The sequence below is a fragment of the Saccopteryx bilineata genome, chromosome 3 (genome assembly GCF_036850765.1).
Source record: "Saccopteryx bilineata isolate mSacBil1 chromosome 3, mSacBil1_pri_phased_curated, whole genome shotgun sequence".
NCBI classification, from domain to species: Eukaryota; Metazoa; Chordata; class Mammalia; order Chiroptera; family Emballonuridae; genus Saccopteryx; species Saccopteryx bilineata.
The window spans coordinates 292,839,260-292,864,717 of record NC_089492.1 but is presented as its reverse complement, the minus strand read 5'-3'; the positions used below and the strand labels follow the sequence as shown (position 1 = coordinate 292,864,717).

At 58.3% G+C, this 25,458-nt stretch overlaps 3 protein-coding genes and 1 non-coding gene across 6 annotated transcripts; 1 reads left to right on the top strand and 3 right to left on the bottom strand.

Annotated features, from left to right (window-relative positions):
- Positions 1–2,539: 2,539 nt before the first annotated feature.
- On the bottom strand, positions 2,540–7,896 carry TNFRSF4 (TNF receptor superfamily member 4). Of its 2 annotated transcripts, none has more exons than XM_066270727.1 (8): positions 5,827–7,896; positions 5,230–5,432; positions 4,813–4,935; positions 4,284–4,385; positions 3,934–4,000; positions 3,214–3,410; positions 2,945–3,073; positions 2,540–2,858 (listed from the first exon to the last, which is right to left on the bottom strand). In XM_066270727.1, the coding sequence occupies exons 2-8, from the start codon at positions 5,369–5,371 to the stop codon at positions 2,788–2,790; spliced, it is 831 nt and encodes a 276-aa protein (XP_066126824.1). In that variant the 5' UTR covers positions 5,372–5,432; positions 5,827–7,896; the 3' UTR covers positions 2,540–2,787. The 2 variants fall into 2 exon arrangements, with proteins under 2 accessions (XP_066126824.1, XP_066126823.1); XM_066270726.1 differs by having other exon boundaries at positions 6,330–7,896.
- A 131-nt stretch (positions 7,897–8,027) lies between these two features.
- Positions 8,028–19,582, bottom strand: SDF4 (stromal cell derived factor 4). Of its 2 annotated transcripts, none has more exons than XM_066270729.1 (7): positions 19,453–19,582; positions 16,314–16,666; positions 13,818–13,954; positions 13,452–13,565; positions 9,884–10,042; positions 9,346–9,521; positions 8,028–8,545 (listed from the first exon to the last, which is right to left on the bottom strand). In XM_066270729.1, exons 2-7 carry the CDS (start codon positions 16,616–16,618, stop codon positions 8,369–8,371), a joined length of 1,068 nt encoding a protein of 355 aa, XP_066126826.1. In that variant the 5' UTR covers positions 16,619–16,666; positions 19,453–19,582; the 3' UTR covers positions 8,028–8,368. The 2 variants fall into 2 exon arrangements, with proteins under 2 accessions (XP_066126826.1, XP_066126825.1); XM_066270728.1 differs by lacking the exon at positions 19,453–19,582 and adding an exon at positions 18,237–18,326.
- LOC136332827 (small nucleolar RNA SNORA69) lies at positions 14,823–14,952 on the bottom strand. The gene has a single exon (XR_010730959.1). It is a non-coding gene; the product is annotated as a small nucleolar RNA SNORA69 (small nucleolar RNA).
- A 17-nt stretch (positions 19,583–19,599) lies between the features above and the next one.
- On the top strand, positions 19,600–22,174 carry B3GALT6 (beta-1,3-galactosyltransferase 6). The gene has a single exon (XM_066270731.1). It carries the CDS (start codon positions 19,745–19,747, stop codon positions 20,738–20,740), a length of 996 nt encoding a protein of 331 aa, XP_066126828.1. The 5' UTR covers positions 19,600–19,744; the 3' UTR covers positions 20,741–22,174.
- The last annotated feature ends 3,284 nt before the right edge of the window (positions 22,175–25,458 follow it).

Genomic DNA, 25,458 nt, shown 5'->3' with positions numbered 1-25,458 from the left:
GTGAAGCCTTTATTTATTTGTTATCGATTGATTGATTTTTAGAGAGAGAGGAAGAGAGAGAGAGAGAGATCGATTTGTCATACCACTTATTTGTGCATTCACTGTTTGTCCTATGTGCCCTGACCGGAGATCAAACCTGCAACCTTGGTCTATCATGACGGTGTTCTAACCCACTCAGCACCCAGCCAGGGCGGTGAACAAAGCCTTTAAAAGGCAAGGGTGACGTCAGGAAGCATTTGTGCCCGTGGCTGCCTTCCTGTCCCAGCCACCGGGGAAGGCCCTTTGAGCTAGCATGGTTTCCGTGAGGGGCAGTGAGACACGCAAGGTGATGATCTCCTTGTCTCCATTTTCCAGTATCTCATGGGCTCTTATAATTTTGCATCATTTATTTCACCTTACAGAAGTAACCCATGTTCGTGCAGCGAGCATCCCAGAGGGAAAGCTGGCATTAACTAGACTGCAGTGTGGAGAGACAGAGAGCTGGCACTCCACAGAGCCAGATGGGGAGCCAGGTGGGGACATGCTGGGTGGGTGCTTGTGGGCCCTGGGGTAGGAGTGGGGGGGGGTACAGCTCAACACCCAGGTCTTGGACTCAGGCATGGAGCCCGGAGAGGAGAAAGTCTGGGGGCTGCCAGCAGAGCCATGGACAGAGCATGGACATGGGCCGTGTAGAAGCAACAAGGTGACCACCGATTGTCCACACATCCGTCTGACAGGGGACATGGAACAGCCAGACTGGGGCTGGGTTTGGGGAGGAAGCTTTTCCCCAAGATTCCAACCTTCTAAGCCCCAAGTTCTGTCACCTCCCACAGACCCCACTTGGGGACCAGTGTCCCCACATCAGAGGTGATGGCATTGTTTCTCACTGTGGGAGCTCAGTGAGCACCTGCTGACTGGAGAAGGATGGCTTCCTTCCATTGCAGCCAGAGGGCCCAGGGACAGGGGTCAGAGGTCTGAGGAAGGACAGATTGGAGGCCTCTGGGGCGACTTTAGAGAGAAAGCTGGCCCGAGGAAGGGGGTGCACTGAGGCTCTGCCAAAGCCAGAGCCCAGAGTCTTCCCAGCTGCGTGCATGTCGGTAATGGTGCCTGTGGCCACAAGGCACCCAGGAACTGTCACGGGCACTGGCAGGTCACCCAGTAGACAGCATGTCCCGGTCAGTGGGACTGGAGGGGTCAGGGAGCAGGAGACAGAGCAGGCCAGGTGCCCAGAGGTGGTCTCAGAGCCAGTCTTTGCCCAGTGCACCATGAAGTCTTATTCACGAGTGGAATGTTTAGTTTCTGATTCTCGCGGCAGCTCCTAGATGTGGTGCAGACACTGTGGGCAGACCCTAGCGAACGTCACGGCTTGTGGTTTCTGCTCACATTGGCTGGTCTCACACAGGTACACGTCAGCATTTCCACGGCTGGATACGGGCTTCCTGTGCACTTCAGCTCAGTTGAGGCGGATGTGTGCAGATTTGCTGAGGGGCAGACCACCTGTGCTCCCTGGACACTGCCTGGGGAGGCCGTCACAGGTGGGCACAGCTGGTCTCCTTCCCAAAGCACCATATATGGCCCATCTATGCTGTGCACAGAGGAGTGGTGTTCCGGAGTGCTGGCCAGCAGCTCATCTGAACACACTGTGATTTCTCTGCCTACCCTGCAGCCGAAGGACATTTGGGTTTCCACTTCCTTTTTTTTTTTTTTTTTTTAATTCATATTTAGAGATGAGAGAGAGAGGGAGAGAAAGAGACAGAGAGAGAGAAAAGAGAGAGACAGAGAGAGAGAGAAGGAGGGAGGAGCTGGAAGCATCAACTCCCATATGTGCCTTAACCAGGCAAGCCCAGGGTTTTGAACTGGCGACCTCAGCATTTCCAGGTCGACGCTTTATCCACTGCACCACCACAGGTCAGGCAGTTTCCACTTCTTTGGGACCTTTTTGTTCGCATCCACTTTTCCAAAGTGGTATTTGATGCCCCACCTGCGGGACTTGGGAGTATGGCCACCTATGAGGACCTCAGGTGGTGCTCGGCCCTAGGCACCCAGAGGGCACCAGGCAGCCTGACAGACTGGTGGGCCTGCAGGCACGGGTGGGGGTCCGGGTCACCACATGCTCAGGGCTGGCCGGTGCATGGGTGGGAGGAGCAGGAGACAACAGTTAGGCTCTTGGAGGAGCACAGAGACGGGGTTGTCCTCAATGCCCCTTTGGGAACAGGGCCTTGGTTTCCCTCTTGTTCCATTAGCAACAGCCCAACCCCCTCTGCTCCAGGCCATGGGCCTCACTGTGGGGACCTCGGCTCCACTTGCCCATGTTTAGAATCTCGCTGTCCAATTGCCCAGGACCTTTGTTTTAGCCTCCACGTCGCCCCACATGTGCTGGGATGTGCCCAGAGAATAGGGAGGACAGTGCCCCAGGGCCTGACAGCGCCCTGTGAGGCCCCTACCCCACGCCCCTGCCTCAGACACTCCCAGCCAGATGGACAAGGTCCCAGCCCCCGTGAACGTGCAGCCCCAGCCCACGGATGCCCAGACAGAGACCCCCATTTGCCAACGTCTTTTATTGGAGGATGCCACCCTGGGCGGGGAGTATGCATAGCATACATAGCTGAGCCCAGGTGCCAGCCCAGAAGCACCTAGAACGGTGCAGGTGACAGGGCACAGGAAGGGGAGTGATAGGGTGACAAGCCGAGGGGGTGACAGGGTGACAAGGTGAGAGGACAACAGGAGCGGACAACAAGCCGATAAGGCACTGGGGTGCCAGGGCGTGGCGGCCGGTGCCTTGGGGACACCCCCCGTCCCCCAGCCTGCTCAGATCTTGGCCAGGGTGGAGTGAACATCTGAGTGCTCCTCTTGGATGGGGGTCCGGAAGCTGTTTCCTCCTGGGGAGGTGCGGGGAGAGGTAGAGGTGAGCCTGAGCCGTGGCCTCGGCCTTCAGGCAGTCTGGCTGGGTTGCAGCGGCACTCACCAGGGGGTTTGATGGCATCGGTCAGCGGCCTCCAAGCCCTGGAGTGCAGGAGCAGAACCAGCACAGCAGCCACTGGGGCCAGCAGGCCCAGGCCCAGCCCCAGGCCCAGGACAGCAGCCAGCATGGAGCCTGTGGGGAGGGCGCTACTGGAGTGAGGTCCGCCAGAGAAGGCCCTGTGGGGCCAGCACAGTCCTACCACACCCTTCCCTCTCCACCCCCAGGTCTCCTTTGGGTTGGGGGCTCTGCTGGGCGAAACCAGGCACCCTCACCCCTGAGGGACTCTGTGGGGGGTGTCGCAGGCGCTTGTGAGGTCCTAGCCCAGGTAGTTGTGGGCTGGTTGGTAGAGGGCCAGGCTGAGGGGCTCTGGGTCTCCCAGGGCCGGGTGGCAGGCACGGTCCTGTCCTCACAGATGGCATCGGAGCTGTTGCTGGCTGCCCGTAGGGTGCGCTTTCCTGCCAGGGTGCAGCTGAGGGGGAGGGGTGTTGTCAGGCCAGGCCCTCCACCCCCCACTCCTCCCGATGGATCTGATGGCCCAGGACAGGGGCAGGACTGTAACAGCACAGGGACTGAGGGAGTCCACACTAGTTCCCTTCAGGCAGCATTAGACTCCAGATAGAAGGCGGTTGGCGAGAGGGGCCAGGACCCTGCCACCCTCCCCACAGAAACTTCAGTTGCATCCTGCAGGGTCTCCACGGCCACCTCTCATGTCCCCTCATCCCCTCACTCTGCTCCCCATGGGTTCCTCCTGACCCTTTCCCACAAACCCCTGCCCAACCACAGAGCCCTGAAGGCTGGGCCTCCCAGCCGTGCTGAGCGGGAGCCTCACACACACTCCTGGGTCCTGGGCTGGGTCTCACGGGTGCCCCACTGCAACCCAGCAGCAAGCACGGCGGGACGAGGCTGGGCAGGGGGACGGGGCCAGGGGCTCCCCCAGATGGTGGCTTCCTGCTTCCAGGCCACCTGTGCCTTTCAGCCCCTGAGACACTCACTTGGTCCAGGGTTTGCAGGCCTCATTGTTGCCAGGAGAGAAGTGTCCTGGTGGGCACGGGGCACAGTCTGCAGCAAAGACAGCAGGGCAGGCTCAGTCCCCGTCAGCCACTGCAGAGGCAAGGCCTGTGCGACTGGGAGCTCATATCCAGAGGCCTCTGGAAGCCCCTCCCTGCCCACATCCCACCCACTGGCACTGACCCAGAGCCCCCAACCCTACCCCACGTCCATATCTTGGCATGACCTGATAGGGGAGGAGCACCAGGCCTGGCCAGGGTTAGGGGTGCTGGGGAGGTGGTGACGTGAACCCGGTGGGAGGGGGAGAGATGGACCCGACCCTGGGCGGGCTCACCGACTCCTCGCTTGAAGCCGCCCTGGGGTTGGGTGCCAGGCTGGCAGCTGCAGACGGTATCTTTCTCCCGTGTGCATGGCTGCTTGATTTTGCTCCCACTTCCTGGGGGCACAGTTGGGGGGCTGGAGGACCAGGCGAAGGGCCCAAAGCCTCTCCCCCAGGCCACCAGCCCCCTTGGAGGCTGGCAGCTCCTCCTCCCCTCTAATCCCTAGATGCTGCATCCCTCCTGACCACATAGTCCAGGAATGGCCCTGTCCCAATCTGGCCTCTCTTCCCACCCTCCCTCCAGCCTGCAGCAGGACTCTGCATGGCCGACAGGCCACGTGGCCGCCGAGTGCTCCATCCTGATCCCACGTGGTCTCGGCCCCCTGGGAGGAGGAACGGAGGTACCCCTGGGGACCCCCAGGCAGAGCAAGCCCCACTGTGGTTTGGGGTTTGTTTCTGTGGCTGTGGGGGCCCCAGGCACCTCCTGTGAATGTGGTCTGGGCGGGCGGGGCGGGGGGAGCTGGGGTGGGCGGCCGGCGCTCACTCTGGTTGCACTGAGTGCAGGGCTTGCAGGGCTCGTAATTCATGTCCTCATTGTAGAAGCCTTGGTCACACGGGTGGCACACAGTGCCATGGTCCTTAGTGCAGCGGCTCTCCATCCCATGACCTATGGGGTTGTTGGGGCTCCTCAAGGCCTGGCCCTCTGCCCCAGGTCCCCCGCCACCCTGAAGCCTCATGCACCCCGTCACCTGAGTCCATTTGTCCCATAATACTTGCATCCCTCCCTCCCTCTCCCTGCATGTCCCTGTCTTCGTTCCCCTGTCCCTGTGTCCCCATCACTTCATCACATCCCATGACCCCGTCTCTTCGTTCTCACGTCTTCCAACCCCGTGTTTCCATGTCCCCCATCCCTGTGTCCCTGCAGGCACCCCTCCCCTAACTCCATGGCCAGGCCACTCACCTGGCTCACACTCCTGACAGCACTCGCTGCCCCTGGGGTAAGTGTGCCCGAGGCACTTGCGCTGGGCCGCGGCGCCCAGCACCAGCGCCAGGAACAGGAGGGCTGAACAGGGCGCTCTGGGCCACTGAGCACCCACACACATCCTCGTCTCACCAGTGATACAGGAGTCTGGGGTTTTTCCTTGCAGGATGTGGCTATAAAAGCTGCAGAGGAGGGGCGGGGAGGGCAGGAGGGAGGAGGGGACCAGAAGGACACCCCTCAACGATTATGTCCACTGACCCCTGGCTTTAGTCCTCCTGCTGTGTGCAGACCCAGGACCAAAGTGAGGAGCTGCAGCTTGACTCCCACTGGGCAGGCCGTGTACCCAGCCGTCTGGTCTACACCCACCCCACACCAGCCCTCCCATGCCATTTTCACAAGGAAATGGAGACCCTTTGGCTGGGTGCCTGGCTGACCCCTGCCCAGCCTGGCCGAAATGCCTGGACAGGGTGATCTCAGGACCCCTCACATGCTTGCTCCTTCTGGAAACACACTGTCCCTGCACAGGGCAGACCCCTCGGGAGCAATGGGGAGACAACAGTGCATGTCAATCCTCACCCCTTAGCAAAAGGCAGAGTACACTGGGTCAGGAGATGGGCTCCTCCTCATCAGCTGCAGGAGAGAGGGGCGCCCTGGGCTCCAGAGCATGATCACCAGCCTGTGCCCAAAGGCAGCTCAGAAGAACAGGGTGGCCAGCAGCCGTGGGGTGAGCGAGTGCGTGCAGGCATGTAAGCAGGTGCCTGAGCCGCTGAGCACCTGAGGGACTACACTGTGTCCCCAAATTCACATGGTGAAGACCTGACCCCCAAGGTGACTGCATTTGATGTGATTAAGGTCAGATGAGGTCATGAGGGTGGGGCCAGGACTGGTGTCCTTGCAAGAAGAGGGAGTGACCCCAGGAGAGCCACACAGAAGTCCATGTGAGGACACGGACAGGTGGCTGTTGGCTGGCTGACACCTGGGGTCGGAGGTCCAGGCCCAGGGCTGGGAACAAAAGCATCTGTCATCTAAGCCACCCATCCTTGGTACTGTCAGGAGAGCCCAAGCAGAGTGCACTCAACTGAGGTGTCTGTCCACTCCTGGGTGCGACGTGGCCTGTGTCCGTGTGGGCGTGGCATGTGTCACTGGCCTTGCGTGCTGGGGTTTGTGTGTATTGCTGCTCCCTGAGCACCTGGGCCTGTCTGTGGAGATCCCAAGGGGACAAACCATCAAGGTTCAGGGTCTTCCCGTGCTCCGCTGGAACAGGGAAGGCTGGAATGACCCAGCCGACCACCCTGGGAGCACATGGTGTCCTCAAACGTACACTTGGACAGTCCCAGGACAGGTGGCCACATGGTGTGTGAAGGGGGAACAGCACATGCACACACATGCACATATTCATACACTAGACACACATGTGAACACACGTCTGGTATCATCGCGTGCTTGAGACAAGGGAGGAACCATTCGTGTTTTTGTATCTTTTGTCTTGCCCATGGAACAGGATTGCCTATGTGACAGCTAATTTAAGTTTCAGGCTGAGAAGCCTCCCACAGGGCCTGGAAAGTCCCCTCCTCCTGAGCTCAGGTAAAAGCTCATTCCCAGCCCACCTGCGGGAAATTCCACCTTAACACTGTGGATCAGTTCTCCCTGAGCCTCAAGAGTGAGAGGGTCCACACGGGGAGGGGGCAGGGCATCCAGGCAGCCTGGCGTGCGTGTGTGTGCATGTGTGAGCACGTGTGCCCCATCTCCCACTGACAGTGGGCAGCACCCTTCTTCCCTGGGGCCTGCGTGGGGCCACCTGCCCTCTAGTAGTGTGGGTCTCTGTTGCCTGAGGTCCCACAGGCCTGGCCCACCTATGAGGTGTCCGCTCACAGGTGACCCGTGGGCACTGAGAACTGCACGTCACCGCAGGTCCTCCATCCTGTGGACCCAGCTGGACCGGGGCTTGGTCCACATCTTTGTCTGAGCTCATACTTGCTCACCACAGCCAGGCCCACCACAACCTCCCTGTTCCTGTCAGTTCTGAAAACAATCTTTGCTTTGTTTGTCTGGAAACCCAGGTGTCATCTCGCCCGTTCCTCTGTGATGGCCCCACCCCATGCTGCTCAGAAGTGGGTCCCTGCAGCAAGGGCTGGTCACATGGGCAGCTCAGGGCGGCCCCTCTGCCCACCCAGCCAGAGCCCCCCATCACAGTGGGACCTTCAGAGGCCTGAGCCAACCTGCTGGCCAGTGGATGAGCTGTACAGTCACCACAAGCCACAGCTCTGGGCTAGGAGGAGACCAGCAAGTGCATGGGGTGCTAGGAGGTGGGGAGCTTGCCAGGGACCTTAAGTCATTTAACCCTTCAAAGCACAATCCACTCCGTCCCCACACACCAACCAAAGCAATAGTCACAGCTGACCCTCCAGGAAGGCTCTGGACAGCAAGCGTGGGACAACCAGCCCCACAGCAGCCTACATTACCCCTCGTGTCCCCAAGTTCTTGGCCCCTTCATGCCTCTCCTGTCCTCAACCCCTGCCCCAACCCTAAAGCAGCGGCCCAGGGCTCGTTCTCAGATGTCCCCTATGCCTGCAGCTTGCACTCTCTCTTGGCCCGCGAGGGCAGTCCCCGCCTGGACCCCAGAGTGGCCCCATTCCACTGCTGTCCCGGCACAGGACACCACACTCAGACCTGGTGTTCTAACCAAACTGCCCACATCAAAAGCACCAAGGGGAAGCCACCTAGCTACAAACATTCCAGAGTGTCATTTTTCCTTCAGTCCACCGAAAAAATACACCTGAGAGAAAAAGGCAACTATATTTTAGAGCAAGTTGATGTGAATCTTGCCACAAGTGTGTGTATATTTCTCGGAGACTGAACACTGACAGCAGCTCTGAGGCCGCCCGCCCGTCGCCACACTGGTTTTCAGCAGGAGGGTCACCACAGCCTCAACCTCTCATCATCAAGGAAACCAGGGAGCTGCATTATTTCCCACGACATGAGGAGCCAGAGGCCCTGATGTGGTCAGTGACCCTGAGCGGCGCCCAGTTCTCAGAAGAACGATGCAGCGATTACGCGGGACTCCTGTGCATGCCGAACACGCCCTATGGGCACGTGACGCAGATGGGCGCAGGCGGGCTCAGAACTCCTCGTGCACGTTGCGGGCGTAGTCCATGAGCTTGCTGCCCGTGAAGAACTCACTATACTTGAGCACCTCCTCGGGCTCCAGGTGCTGGTTCTGGTTCTCATCTGCGATGGCGATCATCTGCTTGGCCTCGTTGAGGGCATTGTACTCGTTCATGGGGTCCATGTACTCCTGCAAGGGCGCCACACCCCTCAGCGGCAGCTTGGCCGTGAGACCCCTGGGACGCACCCTGCCTGCCCAGATGAGTGGCAAGGGCTCAGCACCCTCAGCTGGGGAAGCAGCTGGGCTTTCCCGCCACAGTGAGCTCCACCTTCCCTACAACACCCCGTCAGCTGGGGGCTGCAAGACGTGGGGCAGGCATGTTCTGGAATGTTCTGGAAAGTTGTAGAAGGTGGATGCCAGGCTGGCAGTGGCTCAGGGGCATGTGGGTGCTGCCTCTGTGGTTCCCGGGGGGGGCAGGGAGGGGAGTCCCTGCCCGGTGTGGAACGGGGGGCCAGTGGGTCACATGGGCACAAACACAGACAGACTCAGCCACCAGAACAGTGGTGCCAACAGAAACCCCTGACCCAGAGCTGCCCCCAGCTGTCCCAGGGATCAGAGAATTCTCGCGTAGAATGAAATGACTCATTTAGAACGGGAAAAACAAGCTCCACAGGCACCTACACACGAAGGTGTAAACGTCACACAGGAAGGCGCTGGTTCAGCCCACACCCTTGCTCCGGCACACGAGCAGTGGCCCAACTGCCCGACAGTGGCTTTCAGACCCAGTGGACAGGCACAGCCCCTTCCTTGGCCATGAAAGGCGACGAGGCCATCAGATGCAATTACATGGGCTCAGCCCAGGTCCAGGCCCCACAAAGTGACCAAGTGGCCAGTCACAAGAAGCCAAACCAATTCTGCCGTCCAGTTCAGGACCACCTTGCCGGCGGCTCTCCCGGCCAGGGCACACCCCCAGGGCACCCCACGCTCACCTCCAGCTCCGCCATGGTCACGATCCCGTCGTGGTTGACGTCGATCAGCTCCTCAAACTCCTTCTTCCTGTCTCTCACCCAGCTGTCGTCGATGTCCTGGCCTCGTTGATTCTCCACAGTGCCCACAGGCAGAGAGATAAACTCATGCAGAGAGAGCAGCTTGTCACCGTCTTGGTCTGTGGGGCGAGGGGATGGCATTCAGGACCTCAGAACTCATGAGCACGGGACCCCCTGGCCACTGACAAGAGTCAGCTAAGTGAGTTTTGCTGCTGAATTTTCAGTTTGTGACGTTTTAGACTAAAGCTAAAGAGCTACACCTCACCGAGTCTGCTGGAAGCCTGGCTGAGGCCCGGCGGTGCCCTCATGGCTGGGTTTCTCTTTAGAGCCAAGCCCACAGCCACCCCAGCCCCACATCCACCCACAGTGACTGCCCACCAGGGGAATAGGCGGGACTTAGGACAGCAAGCCCCACTGTCCCAGCCTGGCCACCAGCAGTGAGGATCTGACACCCTCAACAGGGCCCCGGGACGGGCCTCACCCAGATCCCGGACGATCTCCTTGACCATGAACTTGAGCATGCCGCGGCTGTGCTCCGGGTGCAGGAAGGACAGGAACTCGTCTTCGGTCAGCAGCAGGTCCGAGGGGGGGTTGTCCGCCTGGTACCAGCGGTCTTTGAGGTTCTCCAGAACTTCCTGTGCTGAGAGAGGTGCACCTGTGAGCATCCTGGCACTCAGAACACCTGCACATGTTCAGAAAGTTCCGAGACGTGCTGCCTGAATGCAGAGGCCAGCTCAGAACACGACCACGCGAGGCCACTAGCCCTGCCCCAGAGAAGAGCTCAGCCCCTGGCAGCAGTGCAGAACCACCCCTCCAGACACAACCCTCCCCAAAAGAAGCCCCCCAGACACCACAGCCAACTGGAGTCTCAGGCACAGACCCACCCAAAGGTGCAGCCCCCCAGCTTGCTGCCACGTCAGGGAAGTGCGCCCAAACTCAGACTGAAGCAGAACGTTGCCCGCTGCATCTTCCACGAGTGCTGAATGCAGAGGGAGGGCGCTTTCCGCTCCAACTCACATCCTCCACGCCCTCCCTGTGTGGGAAGGCTGCATGGGGAGAGAGCGAGGACTGCCTCCAAGGGCCACGGGAGATCAGTGACCATCTGGGCTCCAACAGAGCAGGGAGAGGCTGGAGGCAGAGGTCTTTCCACTGTCCACTGCCCCTGATCCCACCAGGTTTCAGGAGGGAACAGGGATTCCTGGGCCTAATCCAGTCACAGCAGGGTCACCCCACACATTTACTGCCTTCTGATGGACAGAGGTCCCTGCTGGCCGACTGTTAAGTGGCAAACGGGGAGCAGCTGGTGGTTCTGCACCTGCCCCACTGCAGGGACAAGAGTGGGGAACACAGACTTGTGTCTCCCTGGAGCCTATAAACCGACCTGACTTGGAGAAAAGGTCTTCGCAGCTGCACTGAGTTACAGATCCAAGATGAGGTCAGCCGGGATTTAGGGTGAGCCCTACACCCAGTGGCAGGTGCCCTTTGTGAGGGGACACACAAGACAGACTGGAGTGACATGGCCACATGCAAGGACACCAGCAGCACCAGCTGGAGGGACACTTGGGACAGACCCAGGCCCCAAGCAGCCCCCGCCCTCTGTCTGCTCCCCAAGACTGAAAGGGAAACAAGGACTTGTTCAACGTGCAGGAGTGCAGGGATAAGAGTGAGGGACAGGCTGAGAGATCACAGAGTGGATCTCTACATTGCCTCCTCCAAGCCCCAAAGGGAGGACATGTCCCAGCACCCAGACACACCAGCTCCTTAAAGCAGGAGGGGCGGGGCAGGCGTCCGCCAGTCACTTTCTAACAGCCATCCAGAAGCCAGCGCCAAGTTGCCAACTCTGGCAGGAGGAGGACAAGGGCCAGGACCCCAGAGGCCCTCAGAGGACAGCCTGAGCCCCACAGGGGAAACACAAACTGAAACAAGCACTTGAAAGAGGCAAACTCCGTCCCAGAGAGGACCCAGGGGCGCCCAGCCCCGCAAGGAGGGAGCCGCCTGCTGTTCAGGAGGAGAGCCACTGCGGGACGGTTACACAGGCTGAGCAGCAACAATGCCGGCGTGAGGCAGACATGGGGCAGACCAGGCAGCCCCAAGGGATGCAGAAGTGGCCAAGTCAGGGCACCACTGACAGAAGGGAATGTCAGTCTCTAAATCTCACATCAGCTGAGGGGGAAAATAGAAGGAAGAAAAAATAAAAATGTAAATGATGGCCCTGGCCGGTTGGCTCAGCGGTAGAGCGTCGGCCTGGCGTGCGGGGGACCCGGGTTCGATTCCCGGCCAGGGCACATAGGAGAGGCGCCCATTTGCTTCTCCACCCTCCCCCCCTTCCTCTCTGTCTCTCTCTTCCCCTCCCGCAGCCAAGGCTCCATTGGAGCAAAGATGGCCCGGGCTCTGGGGATGGCTCCTTGGCCTCTGCCCCAGGCGCTAGAGTGGCTCTGGTTGCGGCAGAGCGACACCCCCGGAGGGGCACAGCATCGCCTCCTGGTGGGCAGAGCATCGCCCCTGGTGGGCGTGCCGGGTGGATCCCGGTCGGGCGCATGTGGGAGTCTGACTGACTATCTCTCCCCGTTTCCAGCTTCAGAAAATCTTTAAAAAGAAAAAAGGTAAATGGGCTTAACTCACCCGTTAGCACGGCTCACAAAACAAAAACAAACGCTTTAGGAAAAATGAGAGTGAAGGCTCCCTGATGAGCCAACAGGTGGCCAAGAGGAGAGTCCACCCACCCTGCGGCCTCAGCTGGGAGACAGAAATGGGGGGTTGGGGGGAAATGATACTTTCTGACTGATCTGTGAGGTGGCTTCACCCCATCCCCCAGACCAGACAAATGTGAGGAAAAAAAACTGCAGACCTGCATCTCCCGTGAACCTAGATGCAAAATCATCAAAAGAAAAAAAAAATCAGCAAATTGAATGCAACAGGGTATAAAAAGTTACCTCCACGAGCAGGTGGGACTTATCTCAGGTGTGTAAGGCTGGTTTGTATCTGAAAATCAGCCCATCGTGTGAACAGGCTAAAGAAAAAGCCACGGTCATGTCACTAGACACACAGAAAGCATCTGACGAAGCCCAACACCGTTCACAATCTCGGCAAACTGACAGAGAGCTCCTACCACACATACAGCTACACCATGCTCATTGGCAAGATACACAAAGCTCACCCACCAAGGTCAAGAGAGACAGGAAACCCCTCTGGCCACCCTCCTCAGCATTGTCCTGGAAGCCCCCGCCCACACAGGAAGACAAGATGAGGAAAGAGAGGTAGGGTTGAGAAGGACATGAGCTGCTTGTTAGCAGACATCACATCACTTGTACAGCCCTCTGGGACGATGGCAGCCGCAGCAGGCTGACACACATGCACCAGTCACTTTCTTGTGCACCAGAGTAGAATACATGAGTTTGCGATTAAAAACCAAAGGGAAATGCAAGCAGCAAGAAGGCAGGATTGCAGGGCTGAGGCAGACAGGGTTGCAGAAACAGTAGCACCCAGCCCACGTGAAGACACGGCAAAAGAACATGGTGGCCATGGTGCCTTCACAAAGCAGAGGACAGAGGGCACTGGGGACACCACTGAGGCTGTAACACAGTTCACCCAACAGCCAGTGGACACGACACACATGGCATCAACATCAGCAGAGATGCCTCCTAGGAACTTCCGCACGTCCAAGAGAAAATGACAACTGTAGGCTCTGGGACCACGGCACACCCCAGAGCAGAAAGAGCAGGACCAAGAGGCACCACACGGCACGTCCATGAGGCCCCAACAAGCCCAACCAACACAGGGCTGCGGACAGCTCCCCAGGGCAGGGTGGGTGGCAAGCTGGAGGCAGTGCCCAGTGAAGGGCTCGAGTCTTCTTGGTGACGTGGTGGAAAGGGCTAAGACCCTTGTGCGTCAAGTTTATTCTAGTGACATTAGCTTTTAAAGGGACATCTCTGAGAACGGGGAGGGAAGGAACTGTCCCAGCTCCCACTGGCCAGCTCGCTGGGTTCTGTCCAACACGAGGCCCCCACACAGCACCCTGCTGGTGCTGCAACCCTGGGTCCGGCACTCACTCTCCTCGTCCACTTTCAGCTCCTGGTTGTTCTTGATCTTCTCAGCAACTTCCCTCTCGTCGTGGCCTTTGCTCGCCAAGAACTTCACCTTGTACTCATCCCACGACACACGGCCTGAAAGAGCAACCAGCAGGCTGACAATGAGTATGCTTAATGACATCTGATCATGCTAAGGTGTCTGTTAAAAACCCGTATGCGAGAGCAGCTGTGGAGGCAGATGCACCCAGGCACCGGCTCTGACCGTGTGCTTAGCCCCCATGCCGGCCCACAGAGCACCCTGGGAAGTGGCACCCATGAAGGGCCATCTGGCTTTCATGTTGTCTGTTCCAGTCCCCAGGCCCGTCAGGGTCAGGGTCAAGGCTGTACCGTCGCCATCAGGGTCCACTGCACGGAAGTGCGCCCTGCTCTCATCCACGGCCTCCTGGAAGTGCTCGGCCGTCTTCTCCACAATCCAGCGCTGCATCTCCTTAGCACTGATTCTCCTGTCGGCGTTCACATCCACCCTGCAAGTGGACAGGCCAGATCAGACAAGGCCTGGGACCCTGATTGGCAGGAGAACAGAAGGACACAGGATAGCCGGGGCAGCTGTGAAACTGCCACGAACAGCAACACTCTGTACCCACTGGGAACATCAGGGACAGGGAGGACACCGGGGGACATCGGGAGCCATGGGCAGTTCGCTCTACAGCTCTGCGTCACCACCCAGCAGTTTTAGGCCCACGGGCAGGTGAAGGGACTCTCCCTACCTGGCTGCTCAACGGCAGAACTACCACCCACACCTACAGACCCAGACACACAGACAGACCAGCAAGTCCCTGGGAATTGGATTATCAGTGAAACGCCAGAGCAAGGTGCAGAAACAGGTGCACACATGTACACGCTGGCACACACGCACGCATACACACACCGGGCAGTGCACGCATGTGTTCCCACAGGCAGTGACACCCGGACAGCAGTCGCACACCCAGTCCTGGGTCTGGGGCTGCAAGTATCACTCTCCAGCAGAAGAGATCAGGCTCCCAGAGACATGGCCACTTCCAGGGCTGAGAGAGGGACAGGAGATGAACCTGGAGCATCTGGTGGCACCAGAAAGGAAGGAGTGCTCCAAAACCAGCAGATGCAGCACATCCCAGAGACACAGGGCAGCCCCCTCCCAACCTAGTTCGCCCAGGGCAGGTCCAAGTAGCCCAGCTCCCCTGGTGTCTTCAGCTCTGTGCCTTACCCAGCCCACCCAGTGATGCAGACCAGTGATTTTAAACCTTTTTATACTTGGGGACCGGTGACCTACCAGCTGGAAATGGAAATACGCAACAAATAAAGTTTTATCTTTTTTTTTATTTTTTATTTTTTTTACTTTTTTTTTTTTTACCTAATTGTCCATGTTAGTCTGTCATGATTTTACCTGCATTAAGGCAAAATCAAAAACACACACGGTTTTCTTTCAGCAGGATAAATGGCAGTTACTTCCACACAATGAAGCACTGTAATTGCAACCTGCTTTAATAAAGTTTTATCTTAATGGCAATAACAGTGCAACACGATACAAGCTGGTGCTTAATTTTCTAACTCCGCATGTACGATGCATTGAATGCAACGTAAATTTGTATGAATTTTTTGTCTGTTGCACATGATTTGTAAATGCTCTGCACATGCAAAAGATTGTTCAAACAAAGCTACAAATTTCAAAGATATTTAAGACAACCTCAATAGTATTTTCATCAGTGATGCATGCTAATGAGTGGCAGTCACCCTGAACATAAGCAAATTTGACTAAGATAGTTGGATCTATGATTTTCATACAACATCAGGGTGGTTGACTCTTCCATGAACTGGCATTTGAAAAACACTGGTGTAGACCACCCTCCGCAGGCCGCCTGAGAAGGTGGCTCTCAGAGAGTCCGGGAGAGCCTAGCAGCTGGGAGATTAGCTGGCCAATCAGTATCAGATTAAGGGGTCACGTTAAGAGAAACATACACTGCCTCACACCATCCGCCTCTCCTCCCAACACCCTTCCTGGGGAAGTCCTTTGGGGCACCACGGAGAGGAAGGGACAGGGGCACCAGCTCCACCTCCTTTTGTGGCCCTGGCTCCACCTGATCGCTAAGAAACCACCTGCCACCTGCTGGCACAGTTCACAGATTCCTTCCTCTGCTCACCTGACACATCAAACTTCAAAGACCAGCGAGGTGTGCGTGATGGACCAGGCTCTGGTGCCTCCAACTCAGTTCTGCACACCTGGTGAGGAGCCATCCAAGAGGGTGATGCCGGCCAGGCTCAACGAGCTGACTGCTGCCCGCCCCCTGGCGGCTCCTTTTCTGGCCCCTCCCTTCTCCTGAGCACTGAATCTCAAAGGCGCTGGTCTGGCCATGGCCCTCTCTCCAACATTTCACCCAGTGCCCAAACATCACCCTCGATGCCATCAGTGGCGCACTTGATGACGGGCCCCTGGTGTCTCGCTGCTAGGCTTCATCTAACTGGTAGTGTGACCTGCTGTGACCACTGCCCATGACCGACGGTCTTTCAGCACAGCAGATGCTGGCATGTGGCCACCACACGCGAAGCAGGCCCCATTCTAGGCCATCCTGCATCCCTCCCGGCTGTAAGGTCCTGACACGGCTGGCCCTCTGAGCCCCTCTTGACCTGCATGCTGCTCAGGGCTGCACGTTACTCAGCCTGACCCTTGCAAACACTCTCCGAGTGTTGTCAACCAAGGGCAAAGGTCACAGCACCTTCCTCCAAAGCATGTCGGAGAGTGGGCCCCACGTCACTTCCCGCACCGTGCAAAGCCAGGACTGGTCCAACAGGGTAGCCAATGCCGCTCCCCCCACCCCATACTCCCACAGCCCCCGCCCGGGCACCTACTTGGAGAAAATGACCATCAGCTTCCTCCGGCTCTTCCGAGGCTCCGCATCTTCCTCGAACCCATCCGTGTCCTTCCCCAGGAAGACCTCCTGGTGGAAGTCCTTGTTGAGGTGCCCATCCATCTCCAGCTTCACTCCATTCAGGTGGTCTGGGGGCAGGATCTCATTGTCCTCCCTGTGGCCTGCTCTGTCTCGGGCAGAAGAGTGGTTGGCAGGCCGGGCGGACACGTCCATCAGAAGGGTGACACCCAGGAGCCAGAGGCAGCAAGAAGCCAGGCCACAGCAGAGAGCCTGCCTGGACGCCATGGCCCTTTGGGTCCAGACCACAGGATGGCCTTCAAGGGTGGCCAGGAGCTGGGGAGCAAGGAGAGACAGGTGAGGAAGTGAGGCCACAGCCCATAGCCACCAGACCCCAACAAGTGGTTAATGTTCTACAGAGAGGATGCAGAGCCATTGCTGGACAGGGCCCCAGAAAATACTTGACTGAAAAAGACAGTTTCTTTGTAATGCAAAATAAAAGTCCTCGATTTCCAGGACCCACATGAGGAACAGTGTTACTCCTTCTTCAAAGACACTGGGTTTCCAGCTCCTTCCCACCTTCCCATCTCGATGACCCCATGCATGTTCACATGTCTCCCACTGAGGGGAAGCAGCCCCTCCTCAGTGCCCACAGCAGCTGCTCCCAGCATTGTCTCCACCCCTCCCGGCATCCAGGCTGACCCCAGAGTCATGGTAACTCACTCTCTAGATTCCAATTCAGCACTTGAGAGCTTTGTGACCTTGGTTAAGCCACTTGACCTCCCCAGCCTATTTCCCTCTATGAAACAGGAAGCCCCCTTCTCTACCCCAAGGCTTTATGAGGAGTGGGCCTGGTGCAGCAAACACACAAGCCCAGTAGGGCACCAGCCCCCTTCCACCTCAATGACCCCTGTGCATGCTCACATACATATGTACACATACATGCATGCGCCCAGGCACATACACATACACTACACACATAGCACAAGCACATGCACACACACATACACACCTGCTTGTGTATAACCAGACACACATGCATACACAGCCACATATACATGTCCTTGTTCATGTTCAGGCAGGAGCACCCAGGAAGTCTGTCATCCTGCATGTACCTGGGCCTGGCAGCAAAGGAACAAGGCCACCCTTCTGTCCAAGTGGCCGTGCGAGGCATCCCATGGCCACAGCCTTCACCCACACCTGTCCCTCATACCCTGGGCTCCTTTCCCAGGGTCCCTCTGAGCTGGGAACAGGGCCTAGCTGCCTCCCCAGCTCCCCGCTTGGACCTTCACGCTTCACCTCTCCCAAATGGAACTCTAGCTCCTCCCTGCCCCTTATCTCTTCCTCTTGTAGTCTGTCTACCTAGTAAACACCTGCTGTCCTTCCAAGTACAGTGAGGCCCCACCTCCTCTGGCAGTTTTTACAGGAAGGAGCAGCGGAGGAAAGCTCACTGGCACCTGGGGCCCAGGGGTGGTAACCCTGCGCATACTCTTCCCAGGCCTGGGTGCTATCGGCAGCCAAGCTGGGGCATGGGGGGGTTCAGGAACCAGGGCCTGGCCCCAACCCACACCCTGAGGGCGCATAGGGATGGGATGGCCAGCAGCTACCCCAGCTGGCCTGGCAGCGCTGACAGATGCCACCACTTGCTTCTCTGATGCCTCCTTTCTACCCCACCTATTTCTGACTGACACCATGATGAGCTAATGCCTTTGCATGTAAGCCTCTGAACCCAAGTGCCACTTGGGCCCTTCAACGAGGTCTTGTCTTCTGGTCTCATTCCTTTGAGGGAATAATTCTCAGAGAGCAGCCTGACATCCCTTCTTCCAGGACGGGGGTGACCCTTGTCCTCCCTACACCCACTGGAGTCCACGAGCTGCTGCCCTGGGCTCTCTGTGCTATAACTGACCTGAGCCACATTTACAGGAACCCCCGTTTGGTGCCTGTCAAGGACACAGGACCCTGTCTTCCTCAGATTCGGCATCCCAGCACCTGTCACACTACCCACACACAGCACACAGGCAACAAAAGTGAGTGAATAAATGCAGGCGTTTCTGCTACATCACCACGTGGGGGTTTCGGAAGATGCCAGCATCCTGCAAAAGTCAACACCGAACAGCCCTGGCCAGGTAGCTCAGTCGGTTATAGCACGCTGTGCGGATACACCCGGTCAGGGCACATACAAGAAGCAATCAATGAATACGTAAATAAAGCAGAACAACACATCGATGTTTCTCTATCTCTCCTTCTTCGTCTCACTCGACAAGCAATTCTTTAAAAAGGGGCACACCAAAGGCCGCAGGACAGGTGACTCCAAACTGTAACTCGAGTGGGATGACCCGATTGCCCAGGTAAGCAGCTGGGAGGGGGGTATGAAAAGTGGACACCCTGGACGCAGGCGAGAGGCAATGCCAGGTGGCTGTGGTTAAGCCCCCCCCCCCCCGCAGGGTGCAGTCTTCTGCTTGCTGGGATGTGTGCTCCTGCGACGTCCCAGCTCTCCTGCCCAGCAAGGCCTTGCGCAAGCCAAGAAAGACAGCCAGCCCCTGGCATTCGCAGCGGCCATAAAACACGCCTCCCAACGGCTGCACTTGGCTCCTTGACCGAGAGTCCAGTCTCGAACTTACTCCTCCCGGCCGTAGGGCGCGGGGGGGGACCTGCGCACAGCGCTTCCCACCCACCGAGGCCCCAAGCTGCACGGACGGGAGACGGGCCAGGCGCCCCCCGGCCTCGGTCCAGCGTTTATCTGCATCCCCTGCTGACGTCCTGGAGGCGACCGCTCCCGAGACGCGCCCCTCCATAGCCGCCTCTAGGTGCCCGTCCTGGGGCAACTCATTTCTTGTTGCCCCAAAACCCGAACGTTTATCCTTAAAAGCTGCTCCAGGCTCCGGAGTCGCAGGCGGACTCCGGGTCTTCACCGAGTCCTAAGCCGCTGGCGTCACGGCCCCCGTTTCGCAACGAGGACAGCAGTGAGGTCGCCCCGCGCTGAACGCGGGGTCCATAACCTCCCGTGACAGCGTCCCTCGGCCTGTGTCACCGACACCCACGGGCCGGGCCGCCCAGGAACCCCGTCCAGCCTCCGCGCCCCTGCCCCCACGCCCCGTCTGGGGCCTCACTCACTCACTCACCGCCAAGACCCGCCGAGCGCGGCCGAGCGCCGTGACGGGACTCGGCTAGGCTGCGGCCATCTTTCTTCCGGGAAGAGGCGGGCCTCCGAGCGGAGAAGGTGGGCGCGGCCTGTGCGCGAGGACACCGGGCTGCCATCTTATCTCCGGGCGGAAGCGGCCGCGAAGTTCTCCCGGGGGCGACCAATGAAAAGGGCGCGTGGGGCCACGTGACGGGCGGCCGAGAATCGGCTAGCTGCCTTGCGACCCGCGGACCCCCGGGACCTCCGCGCGTCCGCTGGCCGGCCGTCGGGCCATGAAGCTGCCGCGGCGCGCGTGGCGGCACCGGACGGCGCTGGGCCTGGGCGGCCTGGCGCTGTGCGGCGCCGCACTGCTCTACCTAGCGCGCTGCACGGCCGAGGGCCCTCGCCCGCCTCCCGGCCGCGGCCCCGGGCCCCCGCTCGCCGAGCCCGCGCGCGCCGCCGCTTTCCTGGCCGTGCTGGTGGCCAGCGCGCCGCGGTCGGCCGAGCGGCGCAGCGTGGTCCGCGGCACGTGGCTGGGGGCGGCGCGGCGCGGCGGCCCCGGAGATGTGTGGGCGCGCTTCGCGGTGGGCACGGGCGGCCTGGGCGCCGAGGAGCGGCGCGCCCTGGAGCGCGAGCAGGCGCGGCACGGCGACCTGCTGCTGCTGCCCGCGCTGCGCGATGCCTACGAGAACCTCACCGCCAAGGTGCTGGCCATGTTGGCCTGGCTCGACGAGCACGTGGCCTTCGAGTTCGTGCTCAAGGCGGACGACGACTCATTCGCGCGGCTGGACGCGCTGCTAGCCGAGCTGCGCGCCCGCGACCCCGCGCGCCGCCGCCGCCTATACTGGGGCTTCTTCTCGGGTCGTGGCCGCGTCAAGCCTGGGGGCCGCTGGCGTGAGGCGGCCTGGCAGCTCTGCGACTACTACCTGCCCTACGCGCTGGGGGGCGGCTACGTGCTTTCTGCCGACCTGGTGCACTACCTGCACCGCAGCCGGGAGTACCTGCGCGCCTGGCAGAGCGAGGACGTGTCCATGGGCGCGTGGCTGGCGCCCGTGGACGTGCAGCGCGAGCACGACCCACGCTTCGACACCGAGTACAAGTCTCGGGGCTGCAGCAACCAGTACCTGGTGACGCACAAGCAGAGCCTGGAGGACATGCTGGAGAAGCACCAGACTCTGACACGCGATGGCCGCCTGTGCAAGCAGGAGGTGCAGCTGCGCCTCTCCTACGTCTATGACTGGTCTGCACCGCCCTCGCAGTGTTGTCAGAGGAAGGAGGGCATCCCCTGAGTCCTGACGCCTCTGTCGCAGAGAGGTGGCCAGAATGGGACACCTCAGGAGACGGTGGCAGCTCCAAGTCCTTTGGGAACCACCACCTCCACTCCCCACCCCTCCGCCTTACACTGGAGCAGAAGCTGGCAGGTCTGGCTGGTTGTCTGGGTTAAGTCCAGTACTCAAGAGGGACCTAGTTTATCTGGTGACTGGTAGGGTTTCAGGCAGATGCCATGCAACAGCGGACAGCTTATAAGCCCTAGCTCCAGTCTGCACCCAGGAGTGCATACGTCAGTGGCCATACCTACAGCCTAGCTCAAGAGTATCTTGTTTTGGGGTCTGGGAGACACCGGAGCTTGCCAGGGCAATGCATCATGTCCGGGTAGAAGTGTCCTGCCCCTGAATTTCAGCCAGCGTTTGTCTGGACTGAGAAGATGCTCAGCTTTGTGTATGAGTCAGGAAGAACCTCCTGGGTTTGCAGGGGCTTACAGACTTGTCTCCCCACCCCACCGCCTGTCCCCTGCTGTCCTGCCCAAAGGCAGTGACAGGAAGCTGAAGGCTGGAGCTGACCAACACTTGCGGAACCTGACCCCAAACACATACCTTACTTGTTCTGGTTGGGGACTGTGTCATGTCCTGCATCCAGTGTATTGACCCCCCAACTAGGAAGTCTCACTCTGCACCAAGAGCTTCTACTGCTATAAACTGACCGCAGGCCCTGGCCAGTTGCAACCGCCTCTGTTCTGTTCGGTCAGGTTACCTCCCTTATGTTTCCTGTTGGTGTCATTTATGTGTAAGTCTGACATCGAACTTTATTTCATGTTAATTAGTTTTGGTCTTTGTGTTTCCCTAGAGTGAATTTGTGGTCAGTGCTATTCCGTGCTTGTCTGTGATTTATTTATGAATATTGTAAATTTCTGTAGATAAGAGTTTTCAGTTGGGAGCGTTATGGGTCTTGGTATTTTTAAAATTATTTGAGAAGGCTTTCTATCAGAACTTGGAATTTGTGGATTAATCTGTTTTTACAGAGTGAGCTGTAGACCCGGTGCTGCATGTGTGTTTAAACAGGGAAGAATTTTAAAACTGTCCATTTCTCTTTTCAGTTTACACAGAAGTCAGTCCTATTGTCTCTTTCTGAAAAGACTTTCCTTTTAAGGCCTCCTCACGGCCACACAGGGGCAAGTGTTTCTCACTTCGGCGTCTGTTATTGTGCCCCAGTTCCAGGAATCTGAACCCTGGGAAGCGTGATGAAGTTTCCCACATTCTGTCTTAAGAATAACAGGCTAGCTGGCCGGCGTGTCCTCTTGGAGAAGAACGCCAGGATGTGCGCCAGGCGGTCGCTTCGCATACCCTCCCATCCTCAGGAGACCGAGCTTCCCTTCTATCCCCCATTAAATGTGAAAAGTGGGTGCTGTGGTCATGGCAAAAGTGAAATAAAGTGTCTGCAGGACATCCACGAGCCCTCCCCAGGCCGACACATGCGCACACTGGACTCTGTCCGGGTGACCAGGCTGTGCTGCCTGGCCTCTCGGGTCCACACTGGGGCCAGGTGAATGGGGGTACAAACTTCTGATTTGCCTCTTCATTGCCGTTCTTTTACATTTCAGGTGTCTTCATCAGCTCAGTCACCGTAAAAGATCCCACAGACCTGCGGCTTAGATAGCAGACAGTTACTGCTTGCGGCTCTATAGGCTGGAGGTCCGAGGTCAGGGTGCCCACAGGGTCGGGATATGGTGAGACCTCTTCTTGGTGTACAGATGCTCCCTTCTTGTGTCCTCTCTTCTAAGGACACTAATCCTGCCAGTGGGGGGCACCCTCATGACTTTTATGTCACCCGAGTCACCTCCGTGAGGTCCCACCTAACACCCTCACACTGAGGGGTTAGGGCTTCAACCTGAATTTGGGGGACACAGTCTATAGCAGCAGGTTTGGGTTATGTTTGTTTGAAGATAGAACATGTGACCTGACAGGTGGTGGCACAGTGGATAAAGCATCCACCTAGGATGCTGAGGACCCAGGTTTGAAACAAGGGCACTGGCTTGAGCGTGGGATCATAGACATGATCCCATGTTTGCTGGCTTGAAGCGTAAGGTCACTGGCTTGGCTGGATTACCCCAGTCAAGGCACATATGAGAAGCTATCAACTTTACTAAAGTGCCACAGCTATGAGTTGATGCTTCTCATCTCCCTTTGTTCCTGTCTTTCTCTTGGAAGGAGGGAGGGAGGAAAAGAAAGAATATGTGGAACTCAGGATCTTGGCTCAGAAAATGGGAAGAGTGGGGGTAACCTGAATGCAATTCAGCTGCCTTCAGAAGGTGGAGATTGAACCTCAGAGATCCCATGATTCCACACTGTCTGATTACAAGGTGAATGTGAGCTCTCTGATTGGCTGCTTTGAGCCAGGACTGACAGCTGTTGTGTACACCTTGTTCACAGGACAAGGGTCTATATCAGGTTTGGGGGCACCAGGGTGAGTATAACAGGGCCCTGCCTCCCCCAGGGGGATACTGACGACATCAGGACCCAATTCCTGCCAGCTCTTGTTACCTGGGATGTTTCATCAGAGTGGTTGGTGTGTACAGCCTCTCGGCTTTCAGACAAGGAGTAGGTGCTTGAAGAGACTGGAGCACTTGCTGAGGCCAGTACGACCAGTGGCACAGCTGGCATTCTGGTCAAGGTCTGGACCCCTGATTCCTGCCCCTCACCACCTAGTCCTGCCATAGCTTCCAGGTTTCTCCAGAGAGTGGACCCCACAGAAAGCATGGCAGCAGTGCCCAAGACTCCCCAGTAGAACGTCTGCAAGTCCAGGCACATGTTCTCGGGGAAACCTGAACTTTCGCATTCAGCCGAACCACACGTGCAACCAGATTTGACCTACAAAAGTGGAACTCTCATATTCAACCTGAAACATTGCATTTTGAAACAAAACAAACCCTATGTTGACCGCACTACAACCACACTGCAGTTGATGTGATGTCAGGATTCAGTTGAAGCTAAAGACAAGGGATCTCGGCCCTGGCCGGTTGGCTCAGCGGTAGAGCGTCGGCCTGGCGTGCAGGGAACCCAGGTTCGATTCCCGGCCAGGGCACATAGGAGAAATGCCCATTTGCTTCTCCACCCCCACCCCCTCCTTCCTCTCTGTCTCTCTCTTCCCCTCCCGCAGCCAAGGCTCCATTGGAGCAAAGATGGCCCGGGCGCTGGGGATGGCTCCTTGGCCTCTGCCCCAGGCGCTAGAGTGGCTCTGGTCGCGGCAGAGCGACGCCCCGGAGGGCAGAGCATCGCCCCTGGTGGGCGTGCCGGGTGGATCCCAGTCGGGCGCATGCGGGAGTCTGTCTATCCCCGTTTCCAGCTTCAGAAAAAATACAAAAAAAAAAAAAAAAAGACAAGGGATCTCTTCCTAGAATGACCCACACAATCCTGGTATCTGTGGTCCTGGAGCCTGCCATGAACTTGAGAACCTCCAGCCCTGGGTGGAGTCTGCCCTTCTCAGGTCTCTGCCTCTCAGCTGCTCTCTGGCGGATTCTCTCAGCCACGGTGCTGGCCCCGCACGCTCCCTAGCACCTTCCCCCTGCCCCATGGCTCCTCTTAACTGTGGACTGGCCACGGTGACCCACGCCCCCAGGCAGCCCTCCAAAGTAGGCAGCATGGGGTCTGTGCCGTCAGGAGACCTGTGTGTCCTGTGGACCAGGGCCAAGCTCAGGCTGTCTGAACCTAGTGCCAGCCCGGGGCCCAGGAGAGAACAGGCCCCCAGGAGATCGGAGAGTCGGGCAGGGAATCACTCAAGGGGAGGGGGAGGCAGAGAGGGGTGGCCTCATGGTGTGTACTGCTGGAGTCACCACACAGAGTCCTGAGGTGGTTCTGGGGGTGGCATGAGGCTCATAGTGGGCCAGAGCACCCACAGCTGGGCCCATAGGATGGGTGAAACATCTACCCATCTCTGAGGTCTGGGTGAAGACCTCTCCCTCCCCTTCCAGGCCCCCAAAGCCTGAGTCCACCAGATATGGTGGAGTTGGCAAAACCCAGGAACGGCCAGGGACTTGGGGCTGGGGGAGGGGAGAGGCCATACTGTCAGGTTTGTCCCGGATACATATCTGCCAGAGGACAGCTGGTTCAGGAAGGGCTGAAGGCTGGGGGTAAAGTCTCAGAGCCTGGCGGGAGCACAGAGAAGGTAAGCACCCCTCAGCGCTGGGGGCACTTTGTAGGCCCTGCGCCCTCCTGGCCACCCTCTGGACCCTGTGCACATGCTGGCTCCTGGTCACCCATGAGTGGCAGGACCCGGCCCCCCAGTGTTGCTGTGTATACGAGGTTTAGCTGGTAACTTCTGGCCCCAGGAAGATCCCTAGTTTCCATAAGCCCATGTTAAAAATAGAAACATTCAGATGCAAAGACCTGTCCAGTCTCCAAGCTGCAGCCAGGGGTCTGGTTCCCTGAGCACTGAGTTGTGCTCACAGATTTAGGGAGGAGGCCCAGGGAAAGACAGGCAGCCCCCAAGATGCCTACATCGTCAGGGTGGGGGCCATCGATGCTGTCCCCCCCCCCGGCCACCTCCAGCCCAGCCTGGCACTTGGAGCAGGAGGGTGAGCAGGGCACCAGGGGTCTGCAGCCACTGCCCCAGCCACCTGAGCCTTCTCAATGTGAGCTGTACTCAAAGTATACCCTTGGCCCTAAGGCCTGTCCCTTCACCTCTTCACCCTGAGGCTCCTGCCCACCATCTCACACATCCCCTGCTCCAGCCT